Here is a 23231-nt window from a genome sequence, read left to right on the forward strand (position 1 = left end):
GTCGTCTGTTTCCAGGTGGGCATCAGTACGATAAAAACCAGGTGATCCTCAACACGTTTGATGAGCGAAAGCTGAACCAGAGGTGGAGTTTGGAGCTGCTGTGACGACTCTCACGGCCTCCTGACGGAGCTCCGTCACGCTGGGCCCTCGGACGCAGCTCCGCCGTGGAGCCCACAGCGATGTTCGCTGTCGTGTTTGCTTGGAAAGACGATGCGCTGGATTACGAGCTCACGTTGATGAACAAAATGTTTTTAGCTGACCTTTAACCCAAAGACTGTTTACTTCAGCGAGACCTCTGCCCTGTTTCAATGCTGCACCTTTTCCTGTACGGTACTTCTCTTACACTCCAGAAGCTGTTTGTAGATCAAAGTGATCCGCTGTAAAGTTTTTAATTTTTTTACACACACACACAGTCGTTTGTACAGAAACACTGAGTGTAAAGACTTTGAGTTTAACTCTGCTGCCCTCTGCTGGTTGTAAATGTGAGAATATTACATTAAAGTAATAATGTGATGTCTTTATTTTAGTTTTTGAAACACTGACAGTGAAGAGTTTCCTTTGAGTCACTGAAACATAAAAAAAGCTGACAGCAGTTTTAGTGCTTGTGCTCAGATCCTGAGCAAACAGTGGAAAAGAAACAGCCACACAAACCTGATGAAAAGGTAAACAATGTACTCTGGATAGAAAACAAAATGCAATGTCTTCAGTTTTGTAGACGGAGTCTATAAAAGCATTGACAGCACTCAATAAGAAAAGCCCACGATGTGCAGAGCTATACGTCATCACCCCCTTTGCTGATCTGGACTACCGTCTTTCCTCGGGCGTGACCCTTCTCCACCTTCTCAAAGGCCTGAGGCACTTGTGAAAAGCTGAAGGTCTCCTCCACCACGGGCCGGATCTGAGAGGGAGGAGACAAATAAGTGAGCAAGTTCTCTTAAAGTGTGCTTCTCCTTATGGTCACAGCTCCTGTTCCAGTGAGGACGTTCACATTAAATGTGGCCAAGTCAGTATTTGACAAGTTATCCCTGTAAGCCGAAAGCACAGGCTGCTCTGAACACACAATTTATCAGTTTTTTCAACTCTTAGAACTCTGTGATGTCAGAGGCACAGAAGCCACACCCACCCACTTTAAATAACATTTTCCTTCAAAATAAAGGGTTTGGGTTCCTCCACACAGGACTCTCATAAAAAGAGCCAGCTATGACGGCAACGGGTGCTGTTGATGGAAACAGCCAATCAGAAGAAGGTTTGCACAAAGGCATGTTTCAGAGGGTAAAGTGGGGAACTGGAGATATGAAGCTGTGAGCTGGGTAGCGTAGTGGTAAGACTACACACCTTTGGAGTGGGAGTCAGCAGTTCGATTCCTGCCTGGGGGCTTTCAAAATTTTGACATCAGGACAGCAGCAGCTTGACTTCTTGTTTATCAGAAGTCCAGCTGATAAAGACCTGGACTTTAGAAGGGACCATAGATACATTCATAGACAGCAGCTGGATAGCGTAGCGGTAAGACTACACATCTTTGTAGTGGGAGTCACAAGTTCGATTCCTGCCTGGGGTGTCTGTATCCAGTAGGGTCCTAGACCTAGAAAGTGCTACATATGCTACGGCAAGGAGGAGTCAGGACGCCAGAACAGCGGGGGTAATATCATAACCCCCTACTCAGAAGAACAAAGCGAGTCAGATGATCTTTATCTTGGAGGAAGTCTAAGAAGATGGAACCTACAAACCATCCTCCTGTTGTATCTAGTGTCTAGCACCACTTCCCAGGCTCAGGTCACCCTATGGATCAGGCAGAAACAATCAACTTTGGTGGAGAGTCTCATCCTTGGCAGTTTATGTTATTGTGTTGTATCCTGCTAGTGGAACGTCCTGGTGATGTGTATGATCTCTTACGACGAGCACTATAAAGGTGTTCAGCAGGTCTTTCAGCTGATCTGACGTAGCTAATATAAATAACTTGCTTTAATCAAGAGTTCACTAATTATTTTACTCCTTAAGTTTGTGGCCAACGAGAACAACGAGCAAAAACCATGTTGAAAGCCTTGGTTTGACCTTCTTTGAGCAGGATACCAAAATCTGTCAGCCTTCATGCACAAAATACTTCAACAAGCAACAGAGACCAACAGAGCCGTCTGACAGCTGTCTGAATTTCTTCTGCTTGTAGACAGACACTTACTTACTTACGTATATTGCCAAATGTTGAGCAGGTTTACAACATTAGGAGTTCAAGTAGCTATGCTCATGTTTTATATACAGTCTGTGGTATTTAATGTGCTAACAGTGTTAAACCACGATGGAACAGCGTCCATGTTCAGCTCGCAGGGTAAATACAGCGTCATACCTGTTTTGCATCCACCATGTCCCTGATTTCATCCAAGGCAGAGCCGCTGGGTGCAAAGAATCCCCAGCGGTAATGAACTCCTTTCATCAGGTGCTGCACGAAAACAGCAGAAAAAAAATGAATCAGCACAAACACAGAACACTGAAATACTTTTTTAATTAGGGCTGCCAGAAACGATTATTTTGATAGTCGACTAGTCACCGATTATTTTTGCGATTAGTCGACTAATCAGATCATCATCCATTGGACGTACAACTTACAGCTTATTGCACCAGCAGCATCTGCTCTTATATAACTATCATTAGCTTACAGCTTTAAGTGTTTAAGGTATGTGCTAACTAAAAATAAATACAAGATGATAGTTTATTAAATTTTAATGGAATTTGCAGATTGTTTTGGTGAAGTTTAATAAACTCCTTGCTATCGAAAATATAACAGGACACCGGAGTAAATTCTCGAGCATCTCACACTTCTGATAATCAGCTGTCTGCTTGATGTTTATTCAGCTGTGTAAAAACTATAACTTTAATCTCAGCCAAACCGATTTACTCAGGAACAAATAAAATACTGAAAAAAGCCAAACAATAACATTTTAAGTTATCTAAGTGACTTATATATCATGTTTAACCTGAGTAGAGAAAGACGGCGGTGGGTTTGAAAATGATTTGCCGGGAGTCCGGTGTTCTCACGGCTCTAGTTAGCCTAGCCCCCGGCTAGCTATCAAGCTAGTGGGTAACAGACGTCTCCGAAAACGTCGGAGCGCTTTTGAAAATATGTGGTGTCTTGATAAACTGAGCAGATATTTGAGGTTTACACAGCTACATTCTCGCCTGAAAACATGTTAAACGTTTATTTTGTGACCCAGAAAGAATAATAAGAGTAATATTAAAACTTACTAGCTGCCGCCATTGTTACGGTGTGTTCACACCGAACGCGATGGACGCGAATAGAGCGTCAGGTTTACATGTAAAGTCAATGGAAAAGCGCGATGACGCGCGATTGCGGGTCCCGCGAAAATTCGGAAGCAGATTTGCGTCGCGAAAACGCCAAAACGCGTGAAACGCGCGTCAGTGTAGCGCGTCTGGCGCGTTTGACTCGCGAATAAAACCACGCGCGTGAGTTTTTGTGTTGCATTTTGTGCATACGCGCGTTTCGCGTCTACCGCTCGAGTTGGAAAAATCTGAACTCCAGCGTCAAATCGCGCCGCGACAACCAATCAGGGGCCTGGTGACGTGGCTCTGACCTAGGTCAAAGGGGCAGATCCAGCCAAAGCCCTTCATTCTTCATTCAGTATGGAGGAAAAGCTAATCAGTGCCGTGGCTAATCACCCGGAGCTGTACGATGCTAGCTACTACTTTTACCGAGACAGGAATAAAAAGGACCTAGCTTGGAGACACATAAGTGAGGAGATCGGGCAACCTGGTAAGTTCATTCCTTCTTTTTAATTTTCAGACTGACCCGATGAACCCGCGCAAAAGCTAGCAAGCCCGCCTACTGTCCCGCTATTTTCCCACTGATGTACAAATACCTTTCCGCTAACAAGATAATGCGTTTATTCAGAGGACATCTGCAGGAGAAAGTGGAAGAGCCTCAGGGACACTTATAATAAGGAGAAGAAGGCAGAGAAGGAGAAGAGGAGTGGGTCTGCAGCAGGATCGGGGAGAAGATGGAAGTTCTTCGCGGTCATGGGGTTTCTGGACCCCTTCCTCACTCCGCGGGAGACAAGCGGCAATATGGTGCGGACCGTGGAGAACTTCTCCCCCGAGGACCAGGGACAGCCCGAAGAGGCAGCAGGGGAGTGTCAGTCAGAAGGTATGTTTACATTGAGTTAATGTAGGCAGTTAATTTATGCCTGTTGTCATACAGGAACATATTTTGTTTATTAATAAACAGTATACAGTAGTCCCGCTGTTCATCCGTCACTGCCTCGCCTTTTCGCTGATTTTTTTTATTGCACCGTACAGCTTTCAACAATGCGCATTGCATTCTGCAGCCCAAATGACAAATCTCCTCCATGTCGTGTCTCCTGCGCTTGCCAAACTTATCATGTTTGGTTTTGATAACCATCACGTCCAATAGAAAAAAACAGCACAAAAACACTCATAACTATGACCCTCATTCGGAAATACACACCTGCACCGGGAGCAAAAAAGGCGCACAAAAGTGGCGCCACAGACGGAGAAAAAGCGCGGCATAATACTTTTACGTTTTAAAATCGACAAAGGTTTTCACTTTGAGAATCAACTTGTGAGAACTGTGACTACTGTTCATGTGCTGCAATAAATGAGAGACCACTGTATATAATAATAAGTATATAAGTATATAATAATATAATATTCTCTATGACTATTGTCTTCAACCTATATTAACATTAATAATAATATTAACATTTAATATTGTCTTGATAGAGTCAAGTAATCATGCAGCAGAGTCCTCAGCTGTCTCTTCTCCTGGCTCTCCAGTCCCTGGTCCCTCCACTCCTGCTGCTGCACCCACAGGTATGAACATCAAGCACTGACAGCTTTTTACTTGCTTGAATTCCCTTGTGATCACCTTTACTAAATATCTACAACCAATCTGTTTATATCATGTTTTTTTTTCAATTTTGAAAATGAAAATCTAGTAGCAGCCTTCTCATTACTTTGTGTTGTTTTGTGCTGTGTTTTACAGGCCCACAGAGGAGGACAGCTCGAAGGCGGGCGAGGGACGGGTCCCAGGACGGTCCATCGGCGGTGGAGCTGGCCATCCTGGAGTCCCTAAAGAGGCCACGCCCGTCTCCAACTGAACATTTCCTCCTCGGCCTTGTTCCTGCTCTGGAGAGCATGCCGCCTCAGACACGAGAATTCGTGAAATTTCAAATTTATAAATTAGCTTTTGAAAACAGCACAGCTGTGTTAAATTTGGAAACATTGGACCCCAATGATCAGTAGTTTTCTGATGAGGCAGCAGCTCTCCAGGGCAGAAACAATGTTCTTATTTTTCTCCTCCTTCTCCCTGAGGCTCTTCCACTCCAAGCTGGGTCCTTTTTATTCCTGTCTCTCTGTAAATAGTTACATTTCATATATTTATGATAAATGTTTTTGTTAATGAATTTATATTTTTTCAAATAAACATTTATAATGACAAAATGTCTCTGTTCTACTACACAGCAAATATTGGCACCCGACTTGACACAAGTAGAATTTATTTCATATTATACTAATGACAAAACATACTAATACAGAGGGATGCAAAAGTTTGGGCAACATTGTGAAAAGTAATTATTTTCTTGTACAAATCATTGGTTGTCACAATAAAAATAGTCAAATATATCATATAGGAGACACACAGTGATATTTGAGAAGTGAAATGCAGTTTACAGAAAGTGTGCAATAAGTGTTTAAATCAAGCAGGTGCATAAATTGGCGACACAAAAAAAGAGAAATGAAATAAATATTTAGTGTATATGAATGTGTGTGTCTCCTATATGATATATTTAACTGACATTTTTCATTGTAACAGTGATTCATACAGGAAAATAATGACTATTAATAAGGTTGCCCAAACTTGTGCACCACACTGTATATAGGAACATAGTGAAGACAAGTTAAGAGAGTAAAAATAGGTTCGTTTATTTTGGAGTAGAGCTCCATTTATTAAGAAAAAATTAAAAGGACAGGAACACTCTTTAGAGGTTTGTGGGTGGCCGTTGTGGGGAAGTCACTCGGACTTCAAACAGGCTACTCCTTTGGTTGCCAAGACACAGCTCCCTCCGCCGAGAAGTGAGCCATGAATTTCTCCCTCACCAGGACAGCCTCTCTGGAGGAGTTGTTTGCTGCCATACGACCCAGGCCTTGCAACGGCTCCACCACAGCAGGTGCCCCTCTCTCGTCCACACAGCACAGAAAATTGTGGAGAACACAAGTTGCCTTCACACACTTCTCCGCTCCGTCTAAATAAAAAGGAGTGAGTATCACTACAAAGGTTAACTCAGTGGTCCTAATGCTACAGTTTGATATCAGCAAACACCGAGCGCATACATTGATATGACACCACAGCCATGCTATCATTGCAAACACTGATAACAGCATAAATCGAATTAAATCGGGACTTGATGAGACGTTCTGAGTATCACTAGAAATATTATAAACAGTCGTCTCCGTACCACAGTTTGCTTTCAGTAAAAACCGAGCATTCACTGTTAGCATAGCACATCCACGTTAGCAGTGTATAAATGGATAGTTTAGCATATATTAGCACAGGTATCAATAAAGGACTACCGTATTAAATACTTTTACTAACCTCAGGCAGATGGACAGGCGCTCTGCAGGTGGGATTGAGCGCCTGTAGTTGGTGTCTAGGCGGGCGATTCTGGGACCGACGCGGGAAAGCAGGTCCTCAAACTGGCCGAGTGAAAGACGGTGATATCGCTGAAATCGGCCGTCATCCAGGCGGAGCTCCTGGAGCAAATGGTGAAACTCACCAAACTGCTCACGCCTCTGGAGGACCTGATGGACCCAGGTACGGCGAGGGCGTCTTTTACGCCGCTGCTCTGCTCTCCACAGTACATAGAGAAGGGAGACTCTCTCTTCAAGCGCTAACTCGACAGCTGCCATCTTGCAAAGATACCGGTCTGGCACAACTTCCTCCCACATCCCTCCCACATTTCCGGTTCACGCGCGTCAAAATATGATATTTTGAAGCGCGATGGATTTTTCTTGGACACGCGTTGAGACGCGAATGTGCACGCGTCAAATTAGGGGCGTTTGGGGCGTTTTTGTTCGCGTCCATCGCGTTCGGTGTGAACACACCGTTACAAAGTTTCAAACGACGCGTCGACTATTAAATTAGTTGTCGACGATTTTGATAGTCGACATAATCGTGACTAGTCGACTAGTCGTGGCAGCCCTATTTTTAATACATTTAAAATAAAAGACAATCATAATGTAAATATATATTTTAAAAAACAGAAACATAATGACTTATTTTGATATTATTGTTGTTGTCTTTATGAAACTTTCTATTAATTTAAATCGTGTTCCCATTGACATATTTTGTAGTTCCATTTATTTTTAATATTTGTGCTGATTCAATCTCATCAAACACAAAGGGAGAAATATATTTGATGTAATGACCAAAATATGAATAAATAAAACATAAAAACGTGGATAAGGACAGATTCACACCAGTTTTGGTTTGTTTGTTTTTAAACCTTGTGTTGCTTAAATACATCTGTGAGTCGATAAAAACCCACAAAACTCAAGTGACCAAACACCCAAACTATGAATCAGCTGCTGGAAAACCTGCGCCGTCACAGATCTGAGTTCAGATTTCACAGATTCTGTAGGCGCAAAATAATAAGACAATGCTGTGAATCAAATCGTCTGATATTCAACAAACACAGTGTGCGACAACAGCAGATGACCCCATTACAATCCTTACACTTCTGTGGAAATGGAAACAGTCACTGTGTGGTTATATGCAGGATGAAGGTGGTAAAGAAGGCCAGTGTGTGTGTGTGTGTGTGTGTGTGTGTGTGTGTGTGTGTGTGTGTGTGTGTGTGTGTGTGTGTGAGGGCAGGGGGGGGGGATTGGAAACTTAGTCTCTGTGTTAAAGGAAGCGAAAACACAAAGTGCACAAACACACAGTTTCATTTGTTTCCTGTAGATTTGCTCCAGGTATACCTCCATCCTGCTTCACCTTCAAATGTTCAAAACTGATGTTATTCTGGAATAAGTTAGCGTGAGTAGAATCTGTGCCAGCCTGTAACCCCCACAGTCTGACATCAACTCAGTAACTTTACATTTAACAAGAAAAGCAACGGAAGCTTTGTGGGGCAGTCCCGCCCTGTTACCGACATCCACGCTCTTCTTCCGCCTCCTTCCTGATGCGAAGATTAAATTTACTTTAAAATGAGAAACCAGAACAAACACGACACTGATAGAAAATTTTGAAAAATGACAATAAATTTGTGGTTTTTTCCCTTTTTTGGCAAATTAACTCGAGTCTTATAAACAACAACTGTATACAAGAGATGGATACAGCCACTGTGACCCAGCAGTGCCTTTTGCAGTCAAGCTACCATAACAGGAGCCAGAGTCCTGAGTTACCAGCCTCTTGGCTGGTCTGTTAGCACGACAACGTCACAGCTGCCACATTATTAGTCACACAACTGCATAAAAACATGCAAACATGCAAACAGCACAAATACAGTCCAGAGGTGCAGATCCGGGACTGCAATAGCTGAGGTGAAGCTGAGCAGACTGCTAGCATGTATAGCATCCACCTGTCAGTCAAAGAGGCCACACCCCCAAAATACTGCAAACTTTAAGTCTTAATAAAGTTTTAAACGGGTGCGTTACAAAAACATCCTCCCCTGTGCAGCTGATATGAAGACAGACTTTCTGTATCAGGCCGTAAACAGGCCGAACCTCACTGCTGGAGCCTCTAGTGGATCTCAGAGGAACTGCAGCTTCTTTTTCTTTTTTCTTAATTCTTAAACATTTATGATCGGAAACAAAACAGAGCTGACAATATTTCAGCCTTGAACATGACACTTAGAAACCTGTAAAAACAAAACAAAACAAAACAAAACAAAACAAAAAGATTAATTTGTTTGAAAAAGCCAACGATGAACGTTTGGACGACTGGAACGAGCTGAACATGAAGCTCTTCTGTCCTGAATGCCAGCATCTTGTTTTCGCTCAGTTTTGGTTTCATTTCAGCCTCTTTCTCTTTTGTCTTTTAGTCCATGAGTCATTCCTGATTAAACTCTCCTCCCTGCTTCAAAGTTGTGCTGATGGCTTAAATCTAAGAGCTTTTCATAAATGAGGATCAGATCTGCAGGTCACAGATGAGCTAAAAACATCCTTAAACACTAAGTGCACCACGAATTATCATTTGATGTGAATTCGATATTGCAAAATCATTCGTGCGCGCTCACCCGTGTGTGTAACTACATGCAGAATTTGGTTGCTACTACAAACTTTGTATTGGGGAATTTCAGTTACAGTGATTTGTGCCGCCGTGGAAAATGAGACTAACCTGAAACTCTGAACTACTTCTGAAGTTACCCACACTTGCCTGACCTCAGACGATGTTTCAGATGCAAATACTTTCCTTTTTAATTTGAACAAATGTGACACGAATCCTCCCTACACATGCAGCACATGGTACTGCTGTTTATTTCCCCCTCCCCACCTACACTGAGCCCACAGGTTTCTGGATAATTATTCATTTTTATGTAATTTCCACAAGAACGACTAGTTTGACAGAACTGCAGCTATTTTTACAAACAGCTCCCCAAAAGTAAGTGGACAACTGACTGACGAGCAGTTTCAGGCCTAAACCTTTGTTAGTTAATGATAATTAAAGCAAACTATTTTTGAAGTTGACTCAAAGTGTTGAACTTATATTTGGTAATGTATATTTTTATATTTGGTAAGGTATATTTGTACATGTAAATAACAGCCTGAGACAAGTCAAGTGCGTAATGACAGAATTATTTCCATGATTTACACAAACATCATCACCACATCGAATCAGGTCAAGAACGCACTGAAGGACGTAGGTGTTATTTTTTCATGTCAACAATAAAGAGACGCCTCCATAAATGGAAATATTGAGTTTCGACCACAGTGCACAGCCACTGGTTACGCTGAAGAGCAGGAAGGCCACATTATGCTTCGAATACATTTATGTGCAGGGTTCAGGAAACCAGTTTGGAAAGATTAAACCCAAATTAAACCGGATTGATAGAAGCAGGATGAGCGTGATGTGTTCGAGGCTGTGCTCAGATTCAGACACAGCTCCACAGCAGGTGGATACGATGCTACAAAAACAACCCAAGAAATGAGAGATTCTACAACGAGCAAGTCAGTCACCGGATCTCAACCTAACAGAGCAGCTTATCAGTCCCTGAATCCAACACTGAAGGCAGACAGACCCACCGGCAGGTCTGCAGAGCACTGTGGAAACACCGAATCAGCCGGTGACTTCTGCACTTCATCTGCTGACAGCAAATTAAATCAGGTTTAACAGCATGAACTTCAAGTCTCCATTTCAATCATATATTTATTTATTACTGAACTGAAAAAAAGAAAAAGATGTGGCTTAATGTGTAACCGCTCGTATTTCCACAAAGACTGAAGGGTGTAACTTATTGTTCTAAAACTCTAGATTATCTCCTTGCATCTCGTTTCTGCATCCTTTGCTGTGCAGAGTCGAGCACAGCTGTGGATTCTGTGGTCGGCGAGTGCGCTGCATGCAAACTGCAGGCTGCTACTACAACGCCCACAGAGGATGTGTGCGCCTGTGTATAGGTGGACGATGTCATCTGCTCTGACAGAGAGTTTAGGAGTTCAGGTCAGTTTTCTTTATCTGCCTTGCAGCAGGGGGCGGAGCCTCAGCCACCAGAAAGTAACCTGCTGCATTTTAACATTTTTCCACCTGTTTCTTCAGGTACCATGTCTGATTTTTAGGGACCTGGTAGAAATGTGCAGAGTATAAAAGGAACACAAAACCTAAATTTATCTGCAGAAAGTCCACAACTGCACAAATTATGACACAGGTCAGAGCTACTACTGGAATAAATCTGTTCTAATTCTAGCTGAGCTTCCACACTTGGCAATAGGGAGAAAAAATATATTATTTTGTAAGAACAACTCGGCAAACAGTCAAAAATGGAGTTAAAGTTAAACATCCGTATGAATTATTGTGTGGATTTGTTCATTAGCCAAACATTAGTCCCATGTCTGGCCCAGGAGCTCCTCCCAACAAGGCATGTCCAAAACAGCATCTCCATCAGATGCCAAACGACTCGGCTCTTCACCGTCAGCTCTCACAGAGGAGCTCGATCGTCTTCCTTCGCTCTACCGCAGGTTGCAGTCGCATGGTGAGAGTAGGCGTGTAGAACAACCACAACATCAGCACCTTCAGGGTCATCACAGCGTGCAACACTGCACCTCGCACTCCTCAAACACAGACTCCTGCATTCAGGGCAGCAACACTCCACCCTTATTCTGGTGGAGAATCATGACCTTAAACTTCAAGGTGCAACTTTTCATCCCTGCAAACTACCACGAGATTCTGAGACCAACAACCTTTGCTCGTGAACATTATGAACAGAACTCCAGGGCAGGCGTGGTGGAAACAAACCCCACCAGGAACAAGGGCAGTGATACGAGCCAACCTTCCACTACAGCTGTACCCAAACCCAGCTGTTAAAATTGAAAATAAATATATATGCGTCTGTCACTGGTTTAATATCCGACTCTACAACCAAGAAAACAAAGTGTAAAAAACCTCCTGTTTCTATGAAAGTTAGAAAACTAAACAACTTCATCCAAGCTTACTTTTAAGGCCTTGCTGGCCGCTGTGGCGGCGGACTGCATCATGCCGTCAGCTACGCCCAGCCTGTCGGTGTTCTGCATGAACGGCGTCACCAGGGTGACGTACTTGGCGCCGCTCCACGGCTTCAGCAGCTTCAACGCCCAGCTCTCCGTGTCACCCCCGACATTATCCAGGATCAGGTCGAACCTTAAAGATAAAGTAAATCAGACCAAGATGACAAACGGAGGCAGAGATTCAGTCGGAGCGACGTCTGCTTACTTCTCCAGAGCGCTGAGCGGCTCCTCGACGGGCCCCGCAGTGTAGTCCACCACGTGGTCCGCCCCGAGCCCCCTTAAGAACCGCTCGGCGTTCTGGGAGCAGGTAACGGTCACGTGGGCGCCCCACGCCTTCACCATCTGAGCAGGAACAACACCAGACTTTTATGCAAGTTTCATTTCGGTTAAATCAAATGTTTCGTTTTTCATTTTAACCACGATGAAGAAAAAATGTAAGAATTTGTTCTTTTTAGGCTAAAAAAGTGCAGATGTTTCTTTTTCTCTAATATTTAAAGAGAGATGGTGTTTAAGCTGATTTTAAGGATATTTTACATGTTTAGCTTTAATGTGTTTTTACCTCGTGGACAGTTTACGTCTGCGATCAGACGTCAGAGTTAACTGTGCTTAAATCAAATATTAAATGTTTCCCAGAGACCAGGTGAGCGTCTAACCTGTGAGCGTTTTTCAGATCAAACGTTACTTAATTGTGACACGTCGAGTGTTGAGGTGATCACTATTGTCCAGCTTTTCATGCATACCTGTACAGCAAACGTTCCCACTCCTCCAGATCCTCCGAGGATCAAAATCCTGCAACAGAAAAGCCAAAACAATGAAGGAGACAACCGGAGCAATCACCTGGTCAACTGAAGGGAAACCCGGCGACTTTTCCCCCCAAAAAGAAAAAAACAACTACAAGGAAAAAACTTTTTTCTCCTTTCAGCTTGCAGGTACTTTCAAAATAAGGGCGAGAAAACTGTCTTTTATCAAACCGATTAATAAAGGCAAACATTAAAGAGCAGCTGGTTGTGTTGGTCGGAGGCGACTGTTATACAGGTGTGTTCGTGTTAGCAGGTAAGCTAACATTAAGCAGAAGAAACAAAGCTGCGATGGGATCAAGTCAATGCAATGCAGCTAATATGAGAAATATAAGACAATAATTCTCAATTACTGCATGGATCTGCATCATGTATTAAAACAGGACTTTATTTACCTGAAGTTAAAAAATACTCTGCATGCTTCCATGTTGTGTAACATGAGATCTGCGGTTCAATCCGGCTGCTCGTGTGGAGACAAACGCTAACTTGTATTTGTAAGTTGGTGGTTTTTGTCACATGAGGGTTTCAGGTAAGTGTCAGCAGGTGCCAGGTGGATGTGGCCATCGCTCGGTCACCTGTGTTGCACTGTTGGTACACGAAGCAGCGCCGGCGCTGATTCAGCTGTTTATTATAGCTCAATCTGCACTGTCCACAGCGCTTTGACTTTTCTCCACTCAGCAGTTGCTCGTGTGTTTGTACACTCCTTGTCGTGCATTAAGATCATCAGGTCAGTTACTCCTGGCCCAACCTAAGTTTAGACTGAAGACCAGAGGCGACCCTTTGCTTCAGCTGCACCCGACCTTTGGAAGCCTCCCTGCTTCTATTCGAGCCTCGGACTCTATCCAGTCCTTTAAATCAAGATTAAAAGCAGATCTATTTGACTTGGCTTTCCCGACCAGTTAATACCCTTTTAAATCTTTTAATTTTTAAACTTTTAAATCTTTTATTAGATTTTATTAAATGTATTATTTTTTTATTAATTTTACTGCTGTTTTTGTCTTCGTGGCATATTTTGTATTTATCTAACTCTCCTGGTCTGTTAGTGCCTCTATCCTGTCTGTGCTTGTGCTTGATTTGTACCCTGTTTTTGACTTATGTTGACTCTCCATATTACTGTGAAGCACTTTGGTGTGCCTTCGGGTTTTTAAATGTGCTATATAAATAAAATTGTATTTTATTGTATTGTTTTTCATCCCGTCTTCCTCCCCTCTCCCCCAACAAAGGCCTCTTTGGTGAAACAAGCGTCAGGTTAGTTACATCGCTGTAGCTGGTTTATTGGTAGGTTTCCGGTGGCCCGTTTTATTTACACTGAGACTGATGTGGGGACATTTTTCCCTCTGTTTTGTCTTGCAGGTAAATTAGTGCAAATTGTAAAGACACTGGTCACAGCTCATTGCCCGGTTCAATCTCAGGACTTAATAAAAAATATCTTTATAATTATCAGGTTCTAAGATGAGGTTAGTACAACCTCACAGCACCTGACAGATTAAACTGTGTCGTTATTTATGCCACAAAAAGCTGCAGAAGCACTTTGTGAGGAATGAAGTAATATTTGATGAAATGGCTAAATGTTATTAGTAGATCTTCCTCGACTTCCCTCAGCACATTCCTGGCTAATCGTTAGGGTGGCGTGACTTTGGCCTCGTCTGATTGGTCAATTAATCAATTAAATTGTTTCACTCATCATATTATTTGCATCTAGAGTTTACGAGGCTCCTTTTAGATCCCGCCTTAATAAGCGAGCTAAAAGGGGCTCAGGAGGAACAGTTGGCGAGCTTCACTGGGATGGATTAAACTTTCCATGTCCTCACCTCTTGTTGGCACAGTTGTCCTTTCTCAGACCGCCAGTATTAACCAGCGCTGACCAGGCGGTGGTTGCCACGTAGGGAATGGCAGCAGCCTCGATGTGGCTCAGACAGTTTGGTTTGTGGGACACCTAAACAGGACAAACAGTAATAATAGCAGCAGTTAATAAGAGCAGCAGCTTCCTGTAGTCATCATGAAACAGCTCATCTCCACATTTTAGAGGAAGTGAAGCAGTAAAAAGTATTAGTGTCATTCAAAATAATTAAGGTGGGGGTGAGGGGGCTAAAAAAGTCAGGATTACAGTATTAAAATATATTACAGGGAAAAAAAGGAAATTTGATAAGTTCATAGCTTATCGTCTGTACAGTGACAGATGGGACCTTGAACTTGAGTAGGATTCAGATTGAGACCAATCAGAGATCGTTATGTAAAATCTGATTGAGTAATAGTTCTTGTGAACTGTGACAGAACAAACAGTCAGAGGCTCAGTAAACCTTCACCTGTATGAGCTAAAAACCCAGAACATTTACAAGAAAATAGACTCAGAGTAAATTAAACTTTAAAAAAGTAGAAGCCCCTCCTCGTATCGCTACCTTATCGTGGTGGAGGGGTTTGTGTGTCCCAGGGACCCCAGGGGCTACACTGTCTGGGGGCTTTTGCCCCCTGGTAGGGTCTCCCATGACCAGTGTTGGGGAGTAACGGAATACATGTACCGCCGTTACGTATTTAAAATACAAAATATGAGTAACTGTATTCCGTTACAGTTACCGTTTAAAAAGGTGGTATTTAGAATACAGTTACTTTGTTGAAATAAATGGATTACACGGCGGTACTTCCCTGTTTCATATTGTGGCGGGTCAGGACTGTTTGGGTTTGTTTGACAGCTACGTTCTGTTGTTCCAGGCAGCGTTACGGTTGCCATGGTTACAGCGCCTGTTGTTGTCGTGCTAAGCTAACAGGCAGAATGCTACAGGTATAGCTCTAAAGAATGTAGCATCATGGGCAGTGTAGTCCGTGCTGCAGGGAGAATGGACTGCCATACACGTTATGTGTCTGTGAGCGAGGGAGGGAGAAAAAGGAAAAGTACGAGCTGTCATCGAGCAAAAACGGGAGCTGGAAGCATGTAAATATAATAATAACCACTGCAGCCAAGAAGAGAGCCTGACGAGCCCAGCTGTAAGTAAGCTATTAAGATTCGACTGTACACCGTGTTCGTGTTTTCCTCTGAAACAATAAGTTCTGTTGGAGCAGCCTTTCAACGCCTCTCTCTGTCTCTGCTAGCAAAGTTGACCCAGACAACAAAGTAAAGCTAGTTTTCAGCTACGAGCCGACACAGAACCCACCGTATTAGCCAGAGGTCCCTTTACTACGGTTCGGAGCCGCGGACCTTCAGTAACAGTAATAAATCACAGCAATAGTACATTCATGTAGTTGTAAACAGCATGATAATATATTAAGTAATCCAAAGTATTCAGAATACGTTACTCTCATTGAGTAACGTAACGGAATACGTTACAGAATACATTTTGGGGCATGTAATCTGTAATCTGTAATGGAATACATTTTAAAAGTAACCTTCCCAACACTGGCCATGGCAAATTGGTCCTGGGTGAGGGACCAGACAAAGAGCGATTTAGAAGACCACTATGACAAGACCATCGAGGGAACAGTTCATCCTGCCCGGGACAGGGTTAGGGAGCCCCGGGTTTACCGCTGAACCCGAGCGTGTTTTGTTGTTAGACTTCTGTGCAAACCACAGTTTGGCCATAACGAACACCATGTTCAACATAAGAGTGTCCATAAGTGCACGTAGCACCAGGACGCTCTGGGCCACAGGTCGATGATGGATTTTAATCGTATCACCAGACCTGAGGCCACATGTTCTGGACACTTGGGTAAAGAGATGGGCTGAGCTGTCAACTGCTCGCCACCTGGTGGTGAGTTGGATCAGGTGAGGGAGGACGCTGGACAGACCAGGCGTGTGCTGGGAAAGGCTAGCAGAGGGAGCTTCGCTTTTACACTTAGCTCCCAATTTACTGGTCGATCTATGTCCCTAACCTCACCTATGGCACGAGCTGTGGGTAGTGACCGAAAGAACGAGATCACGGATACAAGCGGCGGAAATAAGCTTCCTCCGAAGGGTGGCTGGCCTCTCCCTTAGAGATAGGGTGAGAAGTTCAGCCATCCGGGAGGGGCTCAGAGTAGAGCCGCTGCTCCTCCACATCGAAAGGAGCCAACTGAGACGAATGGTAAATGGTATTTGTATAACGCTTTACACAGTCATTCACACACTGGTGGTGGCAAGCTACGTTGTAGCCACAGCCACCCTGGGGCGCACTGACAGAGGCGAGGCTGCGCCACCGGGCCCTCTGACCACGGGTGAAGTTGCCTACTGGTGGAGATTGGTTGCCTACAATGGAGGAGATCAAAACTCCAGACATCCAGAGGCCCTCAGAGCGCAAGAGACCAAGGAAGATCAACAGAGGGTCAGCCGCGCCACTATCCCCGAAAGAGCTGAGGAGAGTGCCAGATGAGGGGTCACTCAGCAGCTGCGGAGCAGAAGCCGGGGGGAGGGGGGCTTGCAGTGATGTGCTCGTGAGTTTATCTAAAAACCTTCAGTTTAACTTTCACTGACCGTCACCGTCTGTGAGTTTATTTTGTTTTTTCACACTGATGTTGAAACTTAAACTGTGTAACAAACAAAAATCTAAATAAATGAGGAAACTGTTTCTGCAGAACTGACACTGATCAAAGTTTCCACTTCACAAACAGGACAAATGACACATTTATGTATTTTACGCTGAGCATTACCTCGTTGGCGCTCAGCACCACAAACTCCGCCAGGCCGCCCTGCTTCCACGGCGGGATCGCCGCCCAAACCTGAGGACGACACACAAACGGCTCACATCTGCATTTCTGTGCAGCTCGTTCAGAGAAACTTCACACATGTGCTCCTCTGGGAAACAGATGGTAAAAAAAGCAGAATGACTTCATGGTGTTAAAAAATACATTTAAAGTCACAGCGCACACAAAAACAGACGCACACACAAACAGACGCACACACACACACACAGACGCGCACACACACACACAAACAGATGCACACACACACACACACACACGCACACAGATGCACACACACACACACACACACACACACACACACACACACACACGCACACACACAGACGCACACACACACACGCGCACACACACACAGACGCACACACACACACACGCACACACAGACGCACACACACACACACACACACACACACACACACGCACACACACACACAGACGCACACACACACAGACGCACACACACACACACACACGCACACAAACAGACGCACACACAAACAGACGCACACACAAACAGACGCGCACACACACACACACACAAACAGACGCACACACACACACACACACAAACAGACGCACACACACACACACGCACACACACACACAAACAGACGCACGCACACACACACACACACACACACAAACAGACGCACACACAAACAGACGCACACACACACACACACACACACACACAAACAGACGCACACACACACAGACGCACACACACACACACGCACACGCACACACAGACACACACACACACAAACAGACGCACACACACACAGACGCACACACACACACACAGACACACACACACAAACAGACGCACACACACACAGACGCACACACACACAGACAAACAGACGCACACACACACAGACAAACACACGCACACACAAAAACACACGCACACACAAAAACACACGCACACACACAAACAGACGCACACACACGCATACGCACACAGACAAACAGACGCACACACACACAGACGCACACACACACAGACGCACACACAAACAGACGCACACACACAACTACCCACACACACACCAAACTAAGTAATAAAGTAACTAATTACTTTTGAAGTAATGAAATACCTTCTTTGAGAAGTAATCAATAATTAGTAAATAATTACTTTTTTCAAGTTGACCAACACGGTGGTGATGAGATAAAAATGGAGCTGTGAACTGAAAGGTCCCGGAAGGAAATAAAAGCACATTTTTTAAAAAAATGCAGCATTTAAAGAGCATCTGTGACCTTTTGAGGTATTGTTACTGAAATGGAGAACAAGCCAGATGTTATGACTGATAACAGTTTAACCTCACAAAGTTATGACGGTGTGACGTTTCCTTTGTGATATTTGTGGGGCAGCGTAGTGTGAAGATGAAAGTAAAACATATTTCACACGCCAGGAGCCTCATGAGGGCCGACGCCAGCCAGATGCTGACTAAAACTAATTAGTTGTTGTTTCTTTCCAAACTAGAAAAACCTGAATCACATACATGGATGTCCCTCACCAGGATTCATCCGCTTGCATTTGAACACCCTTTGCTGTGGAGCCAATGTTATGTTACTCTTTCAAAGAGAGGGGAAGAAAAAAAAAAAGCGAGAGATGGAAACGACTGTGTTGGCGTAAAGGTATGAATGCCGTAAGTGCAGAACCAAATGTTCGACCAATAAAAGTCTATTGGGATCAAGTTGTACTGGTTTCTCTGAAGGTGGATGTAGCCAATCACACGAGCTCTGCCACGCCCACTGAGATTGTTAGCACCATTAGCAAGTGCAACACTGTCAGATTAAATCAACACAGAAACAAAAACACAGACTTCAGCAGATCAGGGAATTGTTTCCAGGTCAGCAATGTTGCCAACTTGTAGGAAGGTTGTGTTCTTTCTGAGAGCAGCAGCACAGCGTAGAGGAAAACCTGAGGCCTTCTGAACTTTCTCTCTTAAAAGGGTTTGCTGACGGCAGCCGTGAAGAATCACAGTTAACTGGATTCTGCTCTCTGTGCGTACACCTCTCGTCTTTACCTCGTCCCCCTCTCTGAAGTGCTTCACGTCCAGGCCGCACTCCATGATGACCCCGGACACATCCCGGCCCAGAACGAGAGGAAACTCACTGTCCGACTGCTTGATTCTCAGAGGATCTCTCTTCATGGACAACGTAGCTGCGCCGTAGCCACCTGACGGGGAAAGAGTTTATGATTATTACATAAAGATTTAATGCCGTTTATGAATGTCAAAGTAATTCACCAACTGTAATTTTCAGCTCCACATTTTCATTCTTGGACAGTTCAAAATAATCCTTTATCCTGCCCCTCAGTCCTAAAGTGTCTCTTAAAGTAACTTAGCAACATAATTAAAAGGAGCATGAATCCAAAACTTCCTCTTCAAACTTCCTATAATTATTACTACTTTCAAATTCACGCGTGCAGCTCCTCAAGGATCCGTTGTCGGTCCTCTTCTACTTCACAGAGCGTTCATCACAGATGAAGTTTATCATACTGAAGCATTACTCAGATACAGCAGATAGAGTAGACGGTTGGCTGGAGTGTTTACATACTGCACTACATACTGCCCTGTCACACCTGGAGAAGAGAGACACGGATGTGAGAATGCTGTTTGTAGATTACAGCTCAGCATTCAATACCATCGTTCCCTCGAAGCTGGACAGGAAACTGCAGGATCTAGGACTGAGCAGCTCCCTCTGCAGCTGGATCCTTAACTTCCTGTCTGACAAGTGGTCAGACTGGGCAGCATCACCTCATCCCCCATCACACTGAACACCGGTGCTCAGTAGGGCTGCCACAAAGGATTATTTTGATAGTCGACTAGTCACCGATTATTTTTGCGATTAGTTGCCTAATCAGATCATCATCTATTGGACGTAAAAGGTACAGCTTATTGCACCAGCAGCATCTGCTCGTATATAACTATCATTAGCTTACAGCTTTAAGTGTTTAAGGTATGTGCTAACTAACAATAAAGACAAGATGATAGTTTATTAAATTTTAATAAAATTTGCAGATTGTTTTGGTGAAGTTTAATAAACTCCTTGCTATCTAAAATATAACAGGACACCGGAGTAAATTCTCGAGCATCTCACACTTCTGATAATCAGCTGTCTGCTTGACGTTTATTCAGCTGTGCAAAAACTATAACTTTAATCTCAGCCAAACCGATTTACTCAGGAACAAATAAAACACTAAAAAAAAAAGCCAAACAATAACACAAGTTATCTAAATGACTTATATATCATGTTTAACCTGAGTAGCGAAAGACGGCGGTGGGTTTGAAAAGGATTTGCCCGGAGTCCGCGGTTCTCAGCGGCTCCAATGAGCCTAGCCCCCGGCTCGCTATCGAGCTAGTGGCTAACAGACGTCTCCGAAAACGTCGGAGGGCTTTTGAAAATATGTGGTGTCTTGATAAACTGAGCAGATATTTGAGGTTTACACAGCTACATTCTCGCCTGAAAATATGTTCAACGTTTATTTTGTGACCCAGAAAGAATAATAAGAGTAATATTAAAACTAACTAGCTGCCGCCATTGTTGAAAACTGAGCTGGGCCGCGCTATGAATTCTGGGACACAGCTTCTTCTTCTTCGGGGTTTAACGGCAGCTGGCATCCTTGTACATGCAGTGCTGCCATCTTCTGTTTCAGTCCGTTATTACACTCTTAAATCCTACTACTTATTCCTGCGTCTTTCAGGATCTTACAAAGCTTCAAACGAGGCGTCGACGATTTTGATAGTCGACATAATCGTGACTAGTCGACTAATCGTGGCAGCCCTAGTGCTCAGTGTGTACTGAGCCCTCTCCTGTACTCACTCTACACCTACGACTGCACGGCCACTAGAAACTCCAACATCATTGTAAAGTTTGCGGATGACACTACAGTGGTGGGTCTTATCACCAACGGTGATGAGACTGACCCACTGGTGTCAAGACAACCATCTCACCCTCAACGTCGCAAAGACAAAGGAGTTGATAGTGAACTTCCGGAGGTGCAGAGAAGTACACACCCCCATCACCATCAACGGCGCTGCTGTGGAGAGAGTGAGCAGCTTCCGCTTCCTTGGTGTACATCTGGCTGAGGATCTTACGTGGTCAGTACACACAAACAAAACAGTGAAGAAGGCGCAGCAGCGCCTCTTCTTTCTCAGGAGACTGAAAAGATTCGGCATGAGCCCCCGCATCCTCAGGACCTTCTATCGCTGTTCCATTGTAAGCACCGCTTACAACCGCAAAGCCTGAGGAAAGCGGGGAGGATCATCAAGGACTCCAGTCACCCCAGCCAGAAACTGTTCAGACTACTTCCATCAGGAAGGAGGTTCTGCAGCATCCGGTCCTGAACCAGCAGATTGAGAGAAGCTTTTTCCACCAGGCCATCAGACTGCTGAACACGTCATAGACACCTCACCTCCACTACTGGAACTTCAACATTATGCACTCCATATGTATATAAATGCCACTTGTTTTGCACAATATCCAACTACCAACCTCTGTATATTTTATATATTTATTTTATTTTACTCTATTTAATTTGTAAAATATGTACACACACACACACACACACACAGAGACATACATATTTAGTATACACATTCAGTAATATGCATACACTCCTGTATTGTACATATATTTATTCATATAATTCTCAGATTTAGCCATTCTTATATTTGCTTGTTCTTATGTTATTGTACTTTGCACACCTCTGTTGCTTGTGAAGCTCGCACACAAGAATTTCACTCACATGTACCAGTGTACCTGCACATGTGATGTGACAATAAAAGTGATTTGAAAACAACCAAAAGAACAGTTTCCCATCAACCCCCTCAGAATCACATGTTTTATTACACTGTTGTTTGTATATTTTATCCGTGCAGGCATGTGGTTGATAATATGATATGTCTAATAATGCTGGTGCTCAGAGTAGGTCAAAAGAATCATGCTGTGCAAAAACAGGTGGTTGAGGTGCACCACACACGGCCCAGTGACATGTTTCAGAAAGACTTTCAGCTGAAATGATGTAAACTAACAGCTCTGTGATAATCAGTTTTTATATCATCATAGTGAGTCATGCACATTTTATTCCTTTTTTAAATTATTCCACTCTTAAAAGTTTTAATTTATTCATTCATCTTCTTCCTTTCGTGCACTTTTCCATTACTGAGCTTCTTTTTTTCACCTGTTATAGGCTGTGTTTATTGTTTTGGCTGCAGTGATTTTCAGATAAGTAAATGATATCTTATCTAACAGTGCCTATAAGAGCTGCCATGGGGGCCCCTGGAGCTGGGCCGGGGCCTCTGGCTCATCCTGATAAGAACCACAGATTTATCACAATGTGTTTTCTTGCACCTACGTGCAAAAATGTAAACTGTGAAACAGACTTTCCGCTTTACGTGCACCCCACAATAACCGGCCCCACAGTGATATGCTGCGGTTTGTGGAGGAGGGGCCACTCTCATTCTGACTCATTTCGACCACAGAGCAGAAAACAACCGCTGTGCGGCTGCTGCTCTCGTTTGCCAGCCTTGAATCGCGCTCACCTCTCATGGCGACGTCGATGGGGTTGAGTCCTGCTGCAAACACCTTGACAATCACCTCATTGGGATAGTTGATGATGGGAAAGCTGGCGTTCTTGGTGAACCGTAAGACCTCATTGCTTCCGTATTTATCAATGACCCAGGCGGGCATGACAGTCCTGCACCTGCTGGAGGTGCTGAGCAGCCTGCCGCACCTGGGCAGGGAGCTGTGCACACCTGGAGACTCGCTCAGGTGGAGCAGCACCCTGCTGTGCACCAAACGTCTCAGAGAAGTCATCTTTAGCATCTCACAAATACAACTGGACGCGCAGGCGCATTCAACGTGTGCAGATTAGAGGCTGAAGCTGGTTAAAATCTGCCGCTACCTGCTCTCTCTGTCATGTAAACACACGTGGAAGTCTCACATTCATCTAAACGAGGTGGAAATGCTTAAAATCCTCATGTGGAAACGTCCTTCCGCTCTTCCCTAACACCGGCTTCCTCCTCCGGT

At 44.0% G+C, this 23231-nt stretch overlaps 4 protein-coding genes across 7 annotated transcripts in view; 2 read left to right on the forward strand and 2 right to left on the reverse strand.

Moving 5' to 3' along the window:
* Positions 1 to 2697, forward strand: part of LOC146495648 (uncharacterized) — a 47592-nt gene extending 44895 nt beyond the window's left edge. For all 4 annotated transcript variants that reach the window (XM_085143094.1, XM_085143095.1, XM_085143097.1 and 1 more), the window contains one exon: positions 16 to 2697. In XM_085143094.1, the coding sequence (XP_084999220.1) occupies positions 16 to 104 (89 nt within the window). In that variant the 3' untranslated portion in view covers positions 105 to 2697. The remainder of the gene's footprint in view (positions 1 to 15) is intronic.
* Positions 1 to 23231, reverse strand: part of LOC146495650 (uncharacterized) — a 94234-nt gene that overhangs the window by 43377 nt on the left and 27626 nt on the right. The gene's annotated exons all lie outside the window — the stretch shown is intronic.
* On the reverse strand, positions 503 to 23215 carry rtn4ip1 (reticulon 4 interacting protein 1). The gene is made up of 9 exons (XM_085143099.1): positions 22745 to 23215; positions 19226 to 19377; positions 17139 to 17207; positions 14333 to 14457; positions 12465 to 12513; positions 11930 to 12066; positions 11674 to 11857; positions 2342 to 2434; positions 503 to 898 (listed from the first exon to the last, which is right to left on the reverse strand). The coding sequence occupies exons 1-9, from the start codon at positions 23025 to 23027 to the stop codon at positions 773 to 775; spliced, it is 1218 nt and encodes a 405-aa protein (XP_084999225.1). The 5' UTR covers positions 23028 to 23215; the 3' UTR covers positions 503 to 772.
* LOC146495652 (uncharacterized) lies at positions 3281 to 8924 on the forward strand. The gene is made up of 4 exons (XM_085143100.1): positions 3281 to 3763; positions 3902 to 4153; positions 4750 to 4839; positions 5012 to 8924. Exons 1-4 carry the CDS (start codon positions 3634 to 3636, stop codon positions 5269 to 5271), a joined length of 732 nt encoding a protein of 243 aa, XP_084999226.1. The 5' UTR covers positions 3281 to 3633; the 3' UTR covers positions 5272 to 8924.

This window comes from Neolamprologus multifasciatus, chromosome 19 (assembly GCF_963576455.1).
Source record: "Neolamprologus multifasciatus chromosome 19, fNeoMul1.2, whole genome shotgun sequence".
In the NCBI taxonomy this organism is placed as follows: domain Eukaryota; kingdom Metazoa; phylum Chordata; class Actinopteri; order Cichliformes; family Cichlidae; genus Neolamprologus; species Neolamprologus multifasciatus.

Coding starts and splice junctions, on each gene's coding strand:
- LOC146495652 (XM_085143100.1), top strand. CDS start 3,634: ATGGAGGAAAAGCTAATCAGTGCCGTGGCTAATCACCCGGAGCTGTAC. Junction 4,154..4,749: donor AGGGGAGTGTCAGTCAGAAG/GTATGTTTACAT, acceptor TTGTCTTGATAG/AGTCAAGTAATCATGCAGCA. Junction 4,840..5,011: donor TCCTGCTGCTGCACCCACAG/GTATGAACATCA, acceptor TGTGTTTTACAG/GCCCACAGAGGAGGACAGCT.
- rtn4ip1 (XM_085143099.1), bottom strand. CDS start 23,027: ATGCTAAAGATGACTTCTCTGAGACGTTTGGTGCACAGCAGGGTGCTG. Junction 12,514..14,332: donor GACAACTGTGCCAACAAGAG/GTGAGGACATGG, acceptor TTTCTGTTGCAG/GATTTTGATCCTCGGAGGAT. Junction 12,067..12,464: donor TGGGAACGTTTGCTGTACAG/GTATGCATGAAA, acceptor GTTCCTGCTCAG/ATGGTGAAGGCGTGGGGCGC.